Raw genomic sequence first — 17690 nt, forward strand, 5'->3', positions numbered from 1 at the left:
ACAGACAAGTAGATCAATGGAATAGAATTGAAGATCCAGAAATGAATCCACACACCTATGGTCACTTGATTTTTGACAAGGGAGCTAAAACCATCCAGTCTTTCTACTTTCTTAATGAAGGTATATAGTGCTGTGAACTTAACACTTATCACCACTTCTTTCTGTAAAAAAGGCTTTAGTGTGTTGTTCATTCATTTTCATTGAATTCTAGGAAGTCTGTACTGTCGTTATTTCTCCTGACACTGAATTTGTTCAGTAGGGAGTTGTTCAGTGTTCATGAGTTGTAGGCTTTCTGTTGTTTCTGTTGTTTAAATGCAGCTTTACTCTACAGTGGTTGAGGAAGATAGAAGAGGTTGTTTTCGTTTTACTTAGTTGGGCCAGGATTGCTTTGTGACCCAGTATGTGGTCAGTTTTTGAGAATACTCCATGAGTTGCTGAGAAGCTATATTCTTTTGTATTTTGGTGAAATTTTCTGTATATATATATATATATATATATATATATATATATATATATATATGGTCCATTAAATTTATAATGTCTGCTAGCTCCATTTTTCTGGATTACCTATCCATTGTTGAGTCAGATTCTGAAGTCTCCCATTATTGATATCTGAGGTTCAATGTGTGATTTATGTTTTAGCAAGGTTTCTTTTTTTTTTTAATTAGATATTTTCTTTATTTCCATTTCAAATGTTATTCCCTTTCCTAGTTTCCCCTCCCCAACCCCCCTGTTCCCTAACCCATCCACTCCTCCTTCCTGGCCCAGGCATTCCCCTACACTGGGACATTGAACCTTCACAGGACCAAGGGTCTCTCTTCCCATTGATGACTAGGCCATCCTCTGCTGCATATGCAGCTAGAGCCATGAGTCCCTCCATGTGTTTTCTTTGATTGGTGGTATAGTCCTAGGGAGCTCTAGGGGTACAGGTCAGTTCATATTGTTGTTCCTCCTATGGTGCTGCAAACCCCTTCAGCCCCTTGTGTACTTTCTCTAGCTCCTTCATTGGCCAGCCAGTGCTCCATCTAATGGATGACTATGAACATCCACTTCTGTATTAGTCAGGCACTGGCAGAGCCTCTCAAGAGACAGCTATATCAGGCTCCTGTCAGCAAGCTCTTGTTGGCATCTGCAATAGTGTCTGGTTTGGTGGTTATTTATGGGATGGATCCTCAGGTGGGGCAGTTTCTTTTACAAATTTAGTTGCCCTAGTGTCTAGGGCACAGATGTGAAGAAATGTCATTTTGCTGCATTTTTTCCATTGATGAGAATGAAATGTTCTTCTCTGTGTTTTTTGGTTAATTTTGACTTGAGGTTTATATTTTTAGATAGTTGAATAGCTACAGCAGCTTGTTTCCTGGCCCTATTTGCTTGCAAAATCTTTTCTCACACTTTATTCTGGGGTAATGTTTATGTTGAAGTATGTTTTTTATATGCAGAAGAAGGATGGATTTTGTTTTTATACCAATTATCTTATTCTGTCTTTTTTTAGTGAATTACAATTATTAAAATTGAAGATAATTACCAATGATTGTTAGTTCCTTTTATTTTGTTATTGTTGTTGGCTTAGATGTGAAGAAATGTCATTTTGCTGCATTTTCCTTTGATGGGTATGAAATGTCCTTGTCTGTCTCTTTTGATTAATTTTGGGTGTGTGTCTTTCCCTTCTTTAGATTTTCCTGGTGTGAGTTTATTTATTGCATGTGTTTTTATGGGTGTAGTTAACCTTTTTGTGTGAACCAAGTCGAGGGAGTAACAGCTAAACTGGTGAGCAAGCCACTCACCTGTTTTTGTTTTGTTTTGTTTTTCTTAAAGCCTCATGACTTTATCTCTGAAGACACTGCCCATGTAATAGCTCAGCTAGAAACTGAACAGGGTGTGTCAGTCATCTTATCTACCAGTACAATTGAGATGAGCCTCTGGGTTTTTCTTTTTTCCTTTAATGGGATGAGAAATAAGTGATAGTTATTAGGGTTGGGCAAAAGGGCATAGAAAAATTCCTGGCTAAACAGAGTGAGTGTATGGGAAAGGAGGTAAATGCAAGGGGCACACCTGGTTGGCTTTCATTTGTTTGCTAGTTCTATTATTCACAAACATGAGAAATGCACTGTGACATACCATAATATCTCACAGAAAAGGAAAATAATTTTAGAGAGAAGCTATAGTGCTCTGTTACATCTTAATTTGGGAACATAGGAAAAGCAAGGTCTGTTTCTCCCTCTATGCTGTCATCCAACACAAAGCTTGGGCTAGTCCACATATGAGGTTTTCCCCACATCCCAGGCAAGTAATTCTCCAGTGTACCCCAGCCCAGTGTCAGCTAATTCTGTTGCATTCTGACACTAGACAGCTAGAAGCATCAGTTCCGTAGACTGCTCTCTCTCTCTTCAGTTTTATGTTTCATTTTCTAAGGCAACTCACAGTATTCAGCAAAACCCTAACCTTTCACCATTTATTATGAAGGACATTCCAAAGACTGTAGATGAATGGTTAGACAAAGAAGACACAAAATGTGAGTTACAGGAGATAGACTGTAGCTTTTACACCGTTCTTGGGTAAGCCACTCTGTAGGACTTTGGACTATGGCGGAATGCAAGGAAAGAACTTTAAACTCTGTGCTTTGAGGATTTATGGAGGTTCCATTGATTACTTAATATTGATTACTTAATATTGATTACTTAATATGATTACTTAATACCATTGATCATTGCTGTTCACTTAAGACTTCAGCCCCTCTACTTTCCCTAGAAAATCGGGAGTAAAGCCTAAAGTTCAGACCCATTCCTGCCTTGGCCATCTTGGTTCCCAGCAACCTTCCACATAGGATCCTCAAAACTTATTTCAACTGTCAACATCATCATAGGAGATAAATCCGTTCTTATCAATCCAGAGAAGACAAGTGAATTACACATCTGAGAACTAAACAAAGACGTGTATTTTGTAATGTTACAACACGGAAGTGTTTTTTCTCTTTAAATTAGTTTATCTTTTTGGTTTTGGTTTTCCCCTTGTCTCACCTCATTGTAAAGATTCTAAATGTCCACATGGTAAAATGTGTTTGTTCCCTTTTAGGGACAGTTGTCATTCAGTGATGTGGCCATAGAGTTCTCGCAAGAGGAATGGGAATGCCTAGACCATGCACAGAGGGCTTTGCACAGGGATGTCATGTTGGAGAATTACAGCAACCTGGTCTCCCTGGGTAAGGATGGCTTCCTTTGTAAATTTTCATTTTCCTTCTGTGCCTTTGGGGAGCCATTTTACTTTTCTACCTTTCTCCTTTCCTCTCTTCCCTTCTTTCTTGAATAGAACCCAAGACTTCTACACAGGCAAGCATTCTACCACTGGGCTATGTCCCAGGCCCTTATTGTAAAATTTTGTTGTTCTTTTTTTTCTTATTTATTTACTTTCTTTGAGTTGTATAGTCTAGTAACCTTAAATTTACAGTCTGATTAGCCTCACACTCCCTAGTACTGGAGTTATAAGCATTTGCCACCATGCATGACTTATGGCACCTAGGCATGTGTTTAAAGTATCTCAATCCTTGCTTTCTTTCCCTGAGCTTTTGATTCAGTAGTTCTTGGTAGATAACTACTTATCTGTCCATTAATCTTGCAGAAGGAGGTATTCAGTGATGATTCTGTGAAGTAGTTTTCTAGATTTATATGTAATGTTCTCTCCTCACATTAGCACAGTATGGAATTTCTCTAAAATCCTCAGTACCTGATGTTTACTATCTTTTTATAAACAGGAGTCACACTTCCAAATCTGAATGCTATGTCTAAGTTGGAACAAAACAAAGGGCCCTGGACTGTGGAGAGTGAGGCAATAAGAATCAGAAAATCAAATGGACAGGAATATGTCAGAGCTATGAGTGCAGGTAAGCTCTCAAAGGGCAGAGTAGATGCTGCCTCACTGTGTAATGGCAAGTGCAAGGTCTCAGTGAGAAACAAGTCTGCCACTATCCTTTACAGGTACAAAAATTTAGCCATTCATCCTCATGTGGTGCCAGGTAATTTTGTCTGGTTTTAATCTTGTTTGTGTATTTGAGGTAGTGTCTCACTCTTTTGTTCAGGCTGATCTGAAACTTACTGTGCAGCTCAGAGTGACCATAACATCTGAGTAAGCCTCCTGCCTCAGCCTTCCAAGTGCTAGGATTAGATGAGTAAGCTACCATATTCAGTTTATGTACAGTTAATTAATTTTTGACAAAGGTGCTATGTGTGTTTACTAAAAACTTCATGATGAAATATTTGACTCTCTGTGCCAATGTAATATGTTCCAGAACTGTGAGTCAGGAGAATGGGTTATAAGATTTTGCTGTGTAGACCAGGCTGACATGAAAATCTCAGTTCTCTTGCCTCAGTCTGACAAATGAGATTACATATGAGCTTCCACGCTTGCCTGACATAGAAGTTTGAAGAAGTGAGTCTAGTTGAAAATACTAGCTGGATATGCCACCCTCAAAAGGAATAATACTGTATCTAATGCTGTATTAGTAATAGAGATCAGTTATGAAATAATCAGGCTAAACCAGGCATGGTAGTGCATATCTTAATCTGTGGACTTGAGAAGCTGAGGCAGGTGGGTATTTATAAGTTTGAGAAAAGCCTGATGCCCATATTAAATTCCAGACAAATCAGGGCTGTATAGTGAGATCCTGTCCCAAAGGAAATCAAAATTAAAAATGAATAGGCTAACAAGCAAAATAGCACATAATAGTTCTTTACTTGGTTCATTTTGCTCAATAACATATTCTTCAGACTGATAGACATTGTTGCAATTAGAACTTTCTTTTTTCTGAAAAACAAATAAAACTAATAAAATACATATAGAGTCAACTAGTTTCATATAGGAAGGTTAATTAAATAATTAACTATTAGGAACAACACTGAGAATAGTACAGACATTCCATAGACACATCATTCTTCTAGATCTACAGTAGCTGAGTTGCTGGATGATACAATACCAGCATCCTTTCTGGTTCATCTGTCTCAGTATGACACCTCGTCCATACTTATTTTCATTACTGCAAAACTTCACATGAGTGACTGAGAAGAACTTTGATACTGTGTGCTAAATGAACAGGTTTTTTTGTTTTGTTGTTGTTGTTGTTGTTGTTGTTGTTGTTGTCGTTGGTGTTGTTTTTTATTTACCATCAGGTTATTTCCCTCTGAGTTTGGAGAAAGAATTTGCATATCATATCTCCAACAGGGAAGGCCAAAGCATGAAACCTGAAACAAGCCAGTTTGAAAACAGCACACTTAAAGATGGGGATGGATTTAACATGTGCGCGCACAATGTAGCTATGGTTAAGCTCAGGGCCTAGCTGAGATAGTATTCTACCATTTTCCACTCACCATTAGAAATGTGGGTATTTTCCGTCTTTTTATTTATTCTTTTTTGAGCACTGCAGAGGCCACTCAGCCTCCTCAGTAGATAGATTATAGGTGTACATTGCCATGGCCAACGTAATAGAAATTTATTGAACAGTAATGGCATACAAAAATACTATTATTGCAGAAATGCCAGTTTTCACCCAAATGAGACATCACCTTCACTTGCAAAAATTGCTACTTTGGAAAAGCTGAGCCTTGGTTTGGATGTGAGGGAAAGGAGATTCTTATTATGTGTTGGTGAGAATATAGATTGGATTCATTAATGTGTCCTTTTTACATAGACATCAGAAAAAATAAAAATAAGAGTTATTGTATAATCAAGCAACTGAGCTTTTGAGTATAGATCTTGAAACCTCAAGATGATGTTTGTGTGGGATGTCTGTGTTGTTCTTGTGACATTATTCACAAGTAACCAAGTTATGTAATAGACCATGTGTTCATCACCAGCTCTCTCTCTCTCTCTCTCTCTCTCTCTCTCTCTCTCTCTCTCTGTGTCTGTGTGTGTGTGTGTGTGTGTGTGTGTGTGTGTGTGTGTGTGTGTGTGTATGCATTTTATATGAATTTTGTCCTGCAAAAGAACATTCTATTTATTACAGTGTCTATCAGCCTGGAAGATCTATACACAAAGTAAAGCCACAGTTAACTGTCACATTTGTTTTATTGGACACCTACTCCAGTTCTGACCATTTTGCTGTGGATAAGAGGAATTCATTCTTTTGGGATCATAGTCTTCATTGTGTATATCTACATATTTTCCTTATCCATTTATCTGTTAACATTCATGTAGGTAAACGCCATATGTGTATCTCTCTACCCATATATATGAGTTTTATATATATAAAGTTTAACTCAATTCACCTAGAAGCAAGAGAACAGAAAGATAGTCAGCAGGGGTAGAGGATATTAATCAGTTAGTGGTCAGTGAGACCAGAGTTTTAACAAAACAATAGGGGCAATAAGTACATTTTTAAATGGTGGGTATGATCATATGTTTCCATCTTGTTATCACTTTGTTGCACACATACACACTGAAATATCATGTTTCTGTCTTAAATCATTTTGTTATATACATGTACATATATATGTATATAGAGAATGACTTTAATATAATCATTAACATATTACTTGTTTAAATTAGTGAGATACATCATTCCATACATGTGTATTTTATTGCCTTGATCATGTTCACTCTCCAATTTTTGTTTAACTATATCCTCTTATTCTCCTTCCCCTTCCCTGGTAGACTTTGTTCTTTATAATTCTTTGTTCGAACTTAGAAAAGAGTTTCCACATGTAAGAGAAAATATGCTTTATTTTCCTTTCTGCTTGGTTTGTTTGCTTAGCACAATGCTGTATATTTCTGTCAGTTTTTCTAATGAATGACAGAATCCCATGTATTCTTTGTGACTGAAAAATACCATAAAATGTAGGTGCATGCATAATTTTCTTGTTTTTTTCGCATTTTTGTTTGTTTGTTTGTTTGTTTTGTTTGGTCACTTTGTTTTTTTGCTTTTCATGACATGGTTTCTCTGTGCAGCTACAGCTGTCCTGGAACTCATTCTGTAGACCAGGCTAGTCTCAAACTGAAGGATGCACCTGGTGCTGCCTCTGCTGACCATCACATTATTTTCTTTATCCATTTGCCAGCATATATGAAGACTAATTCCATATCTAGGCTACTGTGAGCCTTACTGTCATAATTATGGTTATGCGGTCGTGTCATCCTAATAGCGACTTCATTTCATACATATGCAAACACAGTAGTGGAATGGCTGAATGCCATGTTCCTTTTATTTTTTGCTGTTTCTGCTTAGAAAACCCTGTTTTTTCCTTAGTAGAAAGTGATTATCATTTTAAAACATGAAGAATTTTATTTTCAATGTATCTTATTTTTAATTATTTGTGTGTGTGTGTGTGTGTGTGTGTGTGTGTGTGTGTGTGTGTGTGTATACATGTGAAGGCAGATGCTCTCAGAGTCCAGATAAAAGTTTTGTATCCCTGGAGTTAGAGGTGTACAGGCAATTGTGAGTTGTCCAGTGTGGGTGCTGGGAACAGAACTCAGCTGTTCTGCAAGGGTGGTACATGTTCTTAATGCCTCAGCCATCTCTCTAGCTCCTACATTTAGCAATTTATGACATATATATTTATTATTTGCCTGGTTGCTTTATAATGGAATTCTACAGTTGTTTTTTTTAATATTTATTAGGATCTACACGTGCTTGGTTTTTGTGTGTACTGTGCAGTATAACAGATTTGCACTGTTGGTTCATGTTAAAAATGCCTTTCATGAGTTGGTCTAGGTAGGTTTTTAAGAGGTTCTTGTTTTTGCTAATATAGTTTTGTGAAATTTTTAATGTCTTTTTGCCATTGTTTTATATTTCAAAATTGCAACTTAACTGATTATATAAAGTAACTATTGTTAAATTCTATTATCATATTCTATGGTATTTTATATACATTTATGCAGAATATACTGTTAATATCATTTTTCTGTTCACTTGTGATGCAGCCATATACTTTTGGGCAATAATATATACATTTATGATGTGATAGAAAAATGATCTTTTCTTGAATTATGTAACTTAATATGAATAATTTGGTCATAAGTTATTTGAAATGAGTCCTTTCTTCTATTGATTAAAATTATATACAATTACCTGCACTTAATTATGAAATCACTGTTTTGTGATAATTAAGCTGGATTTTATGTTTCAAATTTTTGATAAATTAACTCAGTAAAGTTTATTTTTGCTGTAAATATTTTCAGTGTAGAATATCTTGTCTATACTTAATCAGAAAACTGTTATATCTTCTAGTTAACTCTCCTGAAAATATAATTAAAGATTTCCTACCAAAAGGGAGTGGAGATTCAGGTGAAATAGTCCAGACAAAGGTGGCAGAAAGATATAAAAGCAATGGCATTGAAGATTTTTCCTTCAGAGAAATCCAGCAGAACATTCAGAATTTTGAGTTTCAGTGGACAGAGCATGAAAGGAATTATAACCCCACTTGTAGAAGAGATCAAGATAGTGGAAAGGAGGCAGGAATAAACCTTAGGAAAAATCAGCTTCTGTTAAGCTTCACTTCACATCTATCTGAACTGCGCCCATTTCCATCTGCAGAAAATATTGGTGGTAATGAAGCTAAGTCCAACAGCAGTGGTTCTTCAATTTTGTCATCTGACAAAATTCTTGCTAGTGGTGACAAAGCACCTGTTGTTCATGAATATGATGTTTATTCTGCACTACGTATAAAAGGACAGAAAGCAACCATTAAGGAAAAACCTTATCAATGTAAAGAGTGTGACAAGGTCTTCAGTTATACTTCTTCTTTAGCATATCATCGGCAGATTCATTCTGGAGAGAAACTTTACAAATGTCTTGAGTGTGGTAAGGCTTTTTTTCGACGTTCTTATCTTTTGGTACATGAGAGGCATCATACTGGAGCAAAACCTTACAAATGTAATGAATGTGGCAAGGTGTTCAGTCAGAATTCACACCTTAAAAGTCATAGAAGAATTCATACTGGTGAGAAGCCATTCAAATGTAATCATTGTGGCAAAGCCTTTAGTGTTCGTTCAAACCTAACTCACCATCAGGTAATCCATACTGGAGATAAACCTTATAAATGTAATGAGTGTGGCAAGGTCTTCAGTCAAACCTCGAGCCTCACAATTCATCGAAGAACTCACACTGGAGAGAAACCTTACAGGTGCAATGAGTGTGGGAAAGTATTCAGTTCACATTCAAACCTAAATACCCATCAGGCAATCCATACTGGAGAAAAACCCTACAAATGTTCAGAGTGTGGCAAGGTCTTTACTCAGAATTCACACCTTGCAAATCATTGGAGAATACATACTGGAGAGAAACCTTACAAGTGTAATGAGTGTGGAAAAGCCTTTAGTGTGTATTCCAGCCTCACTACCCATCAGGCAATCCATACAGGAGAAAAACCTTACAAGTGTGATGAATGTGGAAAGGTCTTCACTCAAAATTCACATCTCGCAAGTCATCGTGGAGTTCACAGTGGGGAGAAGCCTTACAAGTGTGAAGAATGTGGCAAACTCTTCAGTCAAACTTCAAATCTTGCAAGACATTGGAGAGTTCATACTGGAGAGAAGCCTTACAAATGCAATGAATGTGGCAAAGCTTTTAGTGTGCGTTCTAGCCTGACTTCCCATCAAGTAATACACACTGGAGAAAAGCCTTACAAATGTACTGAATGTGGCAAGGTCTTCAGTCAGACTTCAAGCCTTTCAATCCATCAGAGAATTCACACTGGAGAGAAACCTTACAGATGCAATGAGTGTGGGAAAGCCTTTAATTCACATTCCAACCTAAATACCCATCAAGTAATCCATACTGGACAAAAACCCTATAAATGTATGGAATGTGGCAAGGTCTTTACTCAAAATTCACATCTTGCAAATCATCAGAGAACCCATACAGGAGAGAAACCTTACAGATGCAATGAGTGTGGGAAAGCCTTTAATTCACATTCCAACCTAAATACCCATCAAGTAATCCATACTGGACAAAAACCCTATAAATGTATGGAATGTGGCAAGGTCTTTACTCAAAATTCACATCTTGCAAATCATCAGAGAACCCATACAGGAGAGAAACCTTACAAATGTAATGAGTGTGGCAAAGCCTTCAGTGTGTACTCAAGTCTGACTACTCATCAGGCAATCCATACTGGAGAAAAACCTTATAAGTGTAATGAATGTGGTAAGGTCTTCACTCAAAATTCACACCTAGCTAGTCACCGGAGGACTCATACTGGAGAAAAACCTTACCAGTGTAATAAGTGTGATAAAGCTTTTAGTGTGCGTTCAAGCTTGACTACACATCAGGCAATCCATAGTGGAGAAAAACCTTACACATGTAGTGAGTGTGGCAAAGTCTTTAGTCGAAGTTCCAACCTTACAAGTCATCAGAGACTTCACGTTGGACAGAAGCATATGTGAATATAGCAAGGTCTTCGGGCATAATTCACTTCTTGCATAATATCCAGGAATACAAACCTAAGAAAATGTTAGTATTGTGTTGGTGATAAACACCCATCATGAGTTCAAATATGTCACTAGATGTAGTGGTATGCATGGACAACCACACCCTTTTCAGGGTATTGTGGGAGCACTGTCTGCTTAGGATATGTAGGAAGAACTTGACCTAAAATAAAAAATATATCAAGCTTTTGTAGACATATAACATATTAAGAAGACATTTCATACATGTAGAGAAGATGCTTCAGGACATGATTTCCACCTCTGTAAACACAAAAATGCACATTGTTGATGAAATAATCCAATTGGCACTTATTGGGAATGATACTTAATGACTATTTACAGTGGAAGGTGAATGGAAGGAGTTACTCAACCTCTTGTTTTTCATGGCTAATCTTCATTGTTATATTCCACAGAATAATTGATAATTACTGAACAATTAAAAGTCAAAATAGCTAAAACATGATATATTTTAAAGGTTGAAGATGGTTGATACTTGCCTTTAATATTTGTGTACTCATTTATTTATGGTTCCTTGCAAAATCTGCTTTGCCATTTGTGATTGTTATCTGAAACTTTCTGATGATACAGTACCTGCCTCAGGGTCCCTTTATTGCAACCTTTGAGAAAAATAGGGTTAAAAAGTCACATTAAAAGGAAAGGGTCATGTCTGTCTGGTTTTTGAGAAGAATGGCTCCATTGCACCTTTTGAATTCAGTATTGGCTAAGTTATCTTCCTAATGTGTGTTTAGATTCTGTATTAAATGCCATGACTAAAGCTAACTTGGTGATAAAATGGTTTATTTCCTTTTATAGGTTATAATTGATCAAGAGAAGCCAGGATAAAGGCTAGACTAGGAACCTGGAAGCAGGGACTAAGGAAGACAATGGAGGATCGCTTTTCTCAGCTTAGCTTCCTTCATACAACCTAGGACCATGTACCAAGGGGTGGCACTGCCCAAAGGACAGTCTATGTCCTCTTATATCAGTAATTAATAAAGAAAGCACTTGACAGAAATGGCCAGAATCCAACAGAATGTGAAGAGTCCCTCTTCTCAGGTAACTCTAGTTTGTTCTAACCAGATCATTCATCATCTGAAAGCAACAGGATATTGTAAAATTACAGCATAAATTTATCATTTATTGTATATGATGGGAGCATTCTGTGGGGTAAAAGCAATTAAGTTGGAAAGAAATGATCTGCCATCTAATCATTGGATATAGAAGCTGCCACAAAATTAGGATACTGCATTTTTGTGAAATAAGAACAGGAGGCTATTAGGGATGTGTTGTTTGTCAAATAAACTGCAGAAGACATAGTGAACTTCTATATTGAGTGACAACAGGTTTCATATTTAGGAAATAATAATTTTTCTTACTTTTAAAATTAAAGTGAGAAACATTATTAGAATGGAAAATTTAACCCAAAGAAAGTGTAGGGGCTCTGTAGGTAGCTAGAAAAGAAACACTCGTGTCATGCATGTGAGGCCCAAGTTCAATGCTCAGCAGCACCAAAAGTAAAAAAAATACACAAAAGTTTTCTTAAGAGTGACATCATCTACCTATTGTTGTTAAGTTTGTCCACTGTCTTATTCAAAATATATCATTAATTGAACTTGTAACTAATGAAAGTAAAGATTTTATTTTCCTATAAATGAATTTGTATTTTCTTTTGTTTGTATACTTTTTCCATATGCCTACACATGGGAAATGAGAAAATGGAGTGAAGCTCTTCTGGTTGAAGGTTTTCTGCTTTTTGAGTGATTTCAAAGACCATAAAGTTTTAGGACATTATAATTGTTTTTCAGTGAACTTATGTCCCTAGGATACTTTCATAGGTATAGTGTACATCAACAAAGAAACATGGAGCAGACCGTCAAAGTAAAGGTTCCAGGGTTTCTCTATTCATATATACAGTTGGGTATTCTTTTCATAGCTGTGCAACACTTCAGACATTCCACTGATAGGTATGAACTGTGCAGTGCTCACTCTTCTTGACTTTTGTGAAAAAAAACTAACTTGAAGCATGTTGCCTGTGCCCTGGACAGCTCTCCACCTGACCCTACCTGCCCTTGGGGGTTGGGTTGAGATGGCACAGAGTCACCTACACAGACTCCAGGAGTAGGGGAGAAATACTGCAGCAAGCTCCTCTGTGCACTGCTACAAGCAACTTTAATACCCTCTACCCATGCCCCCATTGATCCCAAGAAAACATCGCTTCTAAACAGTAGCTCCTGATTGGCTAGCATTATTTGCACTAACAATCCTTATTTTCTCATGCAGTCCTTAATTTGGTCCTCCTGCAGGCAATGCTTTTGGGACTGTGCATCCCTCAGTGTTTACATAGAGGCAGTCACCCCCCCCCCCTGTTCCTGCTACATATCTACCCTTTTGTTTTTAGATTTTTGACAGCCTAGCAGGAGCTAAGGTGCCATTGCCTCGACATTGTTGACCCACACCTCAGAGGATTCCCAGTATACTGGATTGTGTCTATCTTAGGTTGTCTGTCTTCTAGGATCTTACACATCATTGACTACCAGCACACAAAGAGATACCACTCCAGTGGGACATCACACAAGGGGAGATGAGGAGCACTCTACATGGTGGTCTCACGGATCTCTGCCATCCATGCTTTGATCACTTCCTTGGGCACAATTGGGATTTTTGAGAGCCAACAGCACCTGGAGGGTTGTCTTATTTATTGAATGCTACCTGGAGATATACTCTGGGGAACACTTAAACAAAATAATTATTAGTATGATGTACTGGATAGCTTTGTGTCAACTTGACACAGCTGGAGTTATCACAGAGAAAGGAGCTTCAGTTGGGGAAATGCCTCCATGAGATCCAGCTGTAAGGCATTTTCTCAATTAGTGATCAAGGGGGGAGGTTCCCTTGTGGGTGGTGCCATCTCTGGGCTGGTAGTCTTGGGTTCTATAAGAGAGTGGACTGAGCAAGCCAGTAAAGAACATCCCTCCATGGATTCTGCATCAGCTCCTGCTCCCTGACCCGCTTGAGTTCCAGTCCTGCATCCTTTGGTGATCAACAGCAGTATGGAAATGTAAGCTGAATAAACCCTTTCCTCCCCAACTTGCTTCTTGGTCATGACGTTTGTGCAGGAATAGAAACCCTGACTAAGACATATGAAAATTCCTCCCATCAGAGCATAAGTGGCTATCCACAAGGGGTGAAAGAGCCTCTTAATCTTTTTCCATTAAAGAGAGGGCTACACTTTAGGAGAGTAAGGGGTGTAAGTCATACCATAAGTTACATTACCATGAAAGTCCCCCATGGTCATGTTGTGTAACCACAATACAAGGGCTGATGGAGGGGATATTGGTGGTAAAGCAGAGAGTTTCCTCCATGGGCCAGGTGTCTTCTAATCATTCTGTAGTAGTGACTGAGTCTATGAAGGGCAAACCCAAGGTCACATTGGAAGAGAAAAGAACTGGGTAGGCCAGGGAGTTAACTGCCACAGGCAAGAGAATGGGGGAGTAGGTGTCAAAGCCCAGAGCTCATTGAACCTCCCTGACTGAAGAAAATTAATAAACTATGTACATTAATCCATATCAGCAAAAATGTCCAATGTTTGTTAGCAGGGCTCAGCCCTTTCTATCTAAGGAGAAAAAGTTCACATGGAACAGGGCCTCCACCAAGACTAGGTGCAAGATCTATTTTGGATTCTGGAGAGGTGACCAGAGCAAGTGCTTTTATAAAGGAATGATTTGCTTTTTTTGCTTGACCTAGATGATTATAGGGTATTCCAAAGGAGTGACTGATCCTCCATGAGGATAAGAAGGCTTTTGTTGTTGTTGTTGTTTTTCGAGACAGGGTTTCTCTGTGTAGTCCTGGCTGTCCTGGAACTCACTCTGTAGACCAGGCTGGCCTCAAACTCAGAAATTCGCCTGCCTCTGCCTCCCAAGTGCTAGGATTAAAGGTGTGTGCCACCACGCCCAGCATGATAGGAAGGCTTTGAACTGCTAAGATGAATAAGTCAGTACATTGTCAGTCTTGAGTACCCACAGCACTTCCATTACCAACATTGTTGATTTCATGGCCTTAATAGCATGACAGGCCTTTTCTCCTGCCATGACCACCTCGTATAGAAGGCAGAGCAAATATTTACCAAAACATTTAAGATTACCAAAGGTTGGGTAATGGGTGACCCAAAGCTAATTGTTCCAGGATCAGTTCCTTGAGTGCAGAAAGCTTAGGTTCCATAATAGACCATTGATCCACCCTTAGGTACCTTGGTGTCAGTTGGCACTGGGTGGGCAGTGGCCATTAGAATTGGGGATGACCCCTCACTTTCTAACATAGGTGGTCTACTTGGTCATGTTGCATAACATCATCAAAAAGGATACAATCATCCATAGTAAGGATGACACCTATGTCTTCCAGAATATCCCTTCCCCAAAGGTTGCTGGGAATATTAGCTACAACAGGTGCAAAAGATCCCTGACTGCCATCCAACTCCTGTAATGGAGGGCCCAGACTAGGATCTCCAATGGGGGGACCTCAGTAATTCACCTTTTGTTATTATAGCGACATTTGCCCCTGTACCAACTAACCCTTTAACGGGTATACCTTCTAAATGTACAGTCATCATTGGGGAGGCAGTCTGGGCTGCAATGGGGTTCACACCAGGGTCTAAATCAAGCTATTTATGAATATCATCATTCCCTACAGCTGCCACAGCATTGCAAGTAGGGGTGTTAAGACCCTCCCATGCAAGCTGCTTGATGAGCATGTCTCTGGTTGGGACAGCATCAACACATCTTTCCACTGCCTCAGTCACACAGGATAGGAAGTCCATGAAGGGTTCTCCAGACTGCTAGACAATATTGTGAAAAGAAGCAGAAGGGCCCCCAAGGAGTACAGGACTTGAGGGCCTTAAAGACATGATCAACAACCTGGTTAAAGTAAGAATGCAGTCCAATAATGGCCTGAGTGGTAGGGTTAATGTATACCCTGTGGTCAGTTAGCATATCAAAGGTAATGTTAAGGTTATATTCCAAATTAATCCTATCCTGATTCTCAGCTAAGTCATGATATGCAGATCTCCAATGAAGAAACACCACCTTACGGAGATTATACCAATCATAATATGTCTAAAGGTGCACGGCACATTGCTTCAATACTTGTTCAAAATAAGGGGAATCTGGACAGGAATCATTGACAGGTTTTCTGATTAGTACCAAGTCTGCCAGAGGAGTTAGAATCTAGGGCCTTGTTGCCACATTAGGGCCAAGATGACAAGGAAAGGCTCACAGTACACCTGAGGAGAATGAGATTCCTGGGGAAGAGGCAGCCTAACATGAGGGACTGGCATCACAGGAGTAACCACAGCAGAAGTGACTGCTGGAAGGCAAAGTGACCCTAAATCACACAGGTGGTAAGTTGGGGTACCTCTGATGGGACAGGATCAGAAGGACTAGTGAGTGAAAGAACTTGGACAGCGGTGCTAGAGGGTGGCTTGAAACCTGAAAGCCAGAGAGCTGGAATAGAGGAGCCCTTGTCTTCATTGCTAAAATCAACCTGATTGCTCAGAGAAAGTAGGACATTGTCAGTAGTGGAAAGGTAAATATTAGCCTGATCCTGGCAGTGTTTGTTATGGGCAGCCACCACTTCCTCTGGGAGAGAATTCTTAAGATGACTGCAAGGATAATGGGGACAAAGAACAAGGAAGGAATAATCCCAAACTACCTTGCACTTGTGGGCAAAGAAGAGAACATGCATCCTAAGGTCAGGGTCCCACATCTTTTCCTGGGATATCCAGGGGGCCAATATAGCAGCCTGTTCCCAAAATTGTACAGGTGGAGAGTCTTAACTTTGGGACCATAAGTAACCAGAAGATACCATGATAATTTCTAAGCTTAAAAGAAAAAGCATTTAAGTGGAGTTTACTTACAGGTTCAGAAGTTCAGTACAGTATCATGGTGGAAAGCATGGCGACATGTAGGCAGACATGGAGTTGGAGAACAACTTAGTTTTACACCTGGAGTGCAGGCAGCAGGAATGAAGAGAGCCATGAGACCTGGCTTGGGCTTTGGAAACCACAAAGCCTACCCCTAGAGACACACTTCTTCCAAAAGACCACAACTCCTGCTCCTTTTAAATAGTGCCATTTCCTGATCAAGCAATCAAATCTATGAGCCCACAGAGGCCATTAACGTTCAAACCATCATAGTTGTTTCTTTAGTAAACCCAACCATGTGGTTTATAGGCCTGTGTATTTCGGCAGAAATGTCCCAAGCTTTAGGGGTTTTGGTTGGAGAAATCATTGAATGTTGTATGTAGAACTTAATGGGACTTCTAGTGTGATCATAGATAAAAGCAATGCTGAGAGAAATGAGATTTCAGAAGAAAGCAAGGACTTTATTACCAACTCTGCTAGAGGTCATTTATGTGACATATTGACAAAGATGGCTGAATTCTGCCCTCAAGAATTTCTTGACACTTTGTTAAAAGAGAATGGACTGCTTTCTTTGGGAAAGTTTTCAAAATTCCATTGCTAGTACTAATTAATTTTGAGTCTGCAATGAAAAACCATAACATGTGGCACAGAGAGGTAAGTAGTTTGTAGAGCAAAACAGCATTGGAAAGACTGCAGTCAGGACAATAATTGAAATAGCAGTGTTACAATAATGACACACAGACTTCGGTAGAGTTAATCCAAAATCACCCATCTCCTGTATTCTCATTAAAGACCTGGGAATTAATCTCTGAAAAAAGAAAGAAAGAAAGAAGAAAGAAAGAAAGAAAGAAAGAAAGAAAGAAAGAAAGAAAGAAAGAAAGAAAGAAAGAAAGAAAGAAAGAAAGAAAGAAAGAAGAAATAGTAGTGTTAAATGCTCCTCAGTAAAGAGGAGTCTCTGAGCCTAGAATAGAACAATAAGATTAACTTAGGACAAAACTCCACCAGCTAATGCCCCAACTGTGAAAGAAAAAAAATCTTGGGGTTATTCTGCCTGAGCTTTCCTGTACAGTAGATGCTGCAACTGGTCGAACAGTGTTTTCCACTTCATCCTGGTTTAGGTAACAATATTCTTCATATCAACAGAACATGGGATAAGACAGAAGTTGATACCAGAATCAGGGGAATTCTATAAGTCTGACCATATTTTGGTGGAGGCATATGGAAGATTTGGGGATTTAGCATTAGAAAACTGAGTGGACACTTTATATTTTTTATGGTATTTTTTAAAAATTAGATATTTTCTTTATTTACATTTCAAATGCTATCCCGAAAATTCCCTATACCCTCCTCCCACCCCTGCTCCCCT

General features: G+C 38.7%; 1 protein-coding gene across 5 annotated transcripts in view; it reads left to right on the forward strand.

Annotated features, from left to right (window-relative positions):
- LOC110338426 (zinc finger protein 160-like) overlaps nucleotides 1-12050 on the forward strand; it is a 22325-nt gene extending 10275 nt beyond the window's left edge. For 3 of the 5 annotated variants that reach the window (XM_029532991.1, XM_029532992.1, XM_029532990.1), the window contains 3 exons: nucleotides 3073-3199; nucleotides 3749-3877; nucleotides 8213-12050. In XM_029532991.1, the coding sequence (XP_029388851.1) occupies nucleotides 3073-3199; nucleotides 3749-3877; nucleotides 8213-10368 (2412 nt within the window). In that variant the 3' untranslated portion in view covers nucleotides 10369-12050. The remainder of the gene's footprint in view (nucleotides 1-3072; nucleotides 3200-3748; nucleotides 3878-8212) is intronic. The other 2 variants (XM_029532994.1, XM_029532993.1) reach the window with 1 other exon arrangement.
- Nucleotides 12051-17690: the final 5640 nt, after the last annotated feature.

This window comes from Mus pahari, chromosome 21 (assembly GCF_900095145.1).
Source record: "Mus pahari chromosome 21, PAHARI_EIJ_v1.1, whole genome shotgun sequence".
Classification (NCBI taxonomy): Eukaryota; Metazoa; Chordata; class Mammalia; order Rodentia; family Muridae; genus Mus; species Mus pahari.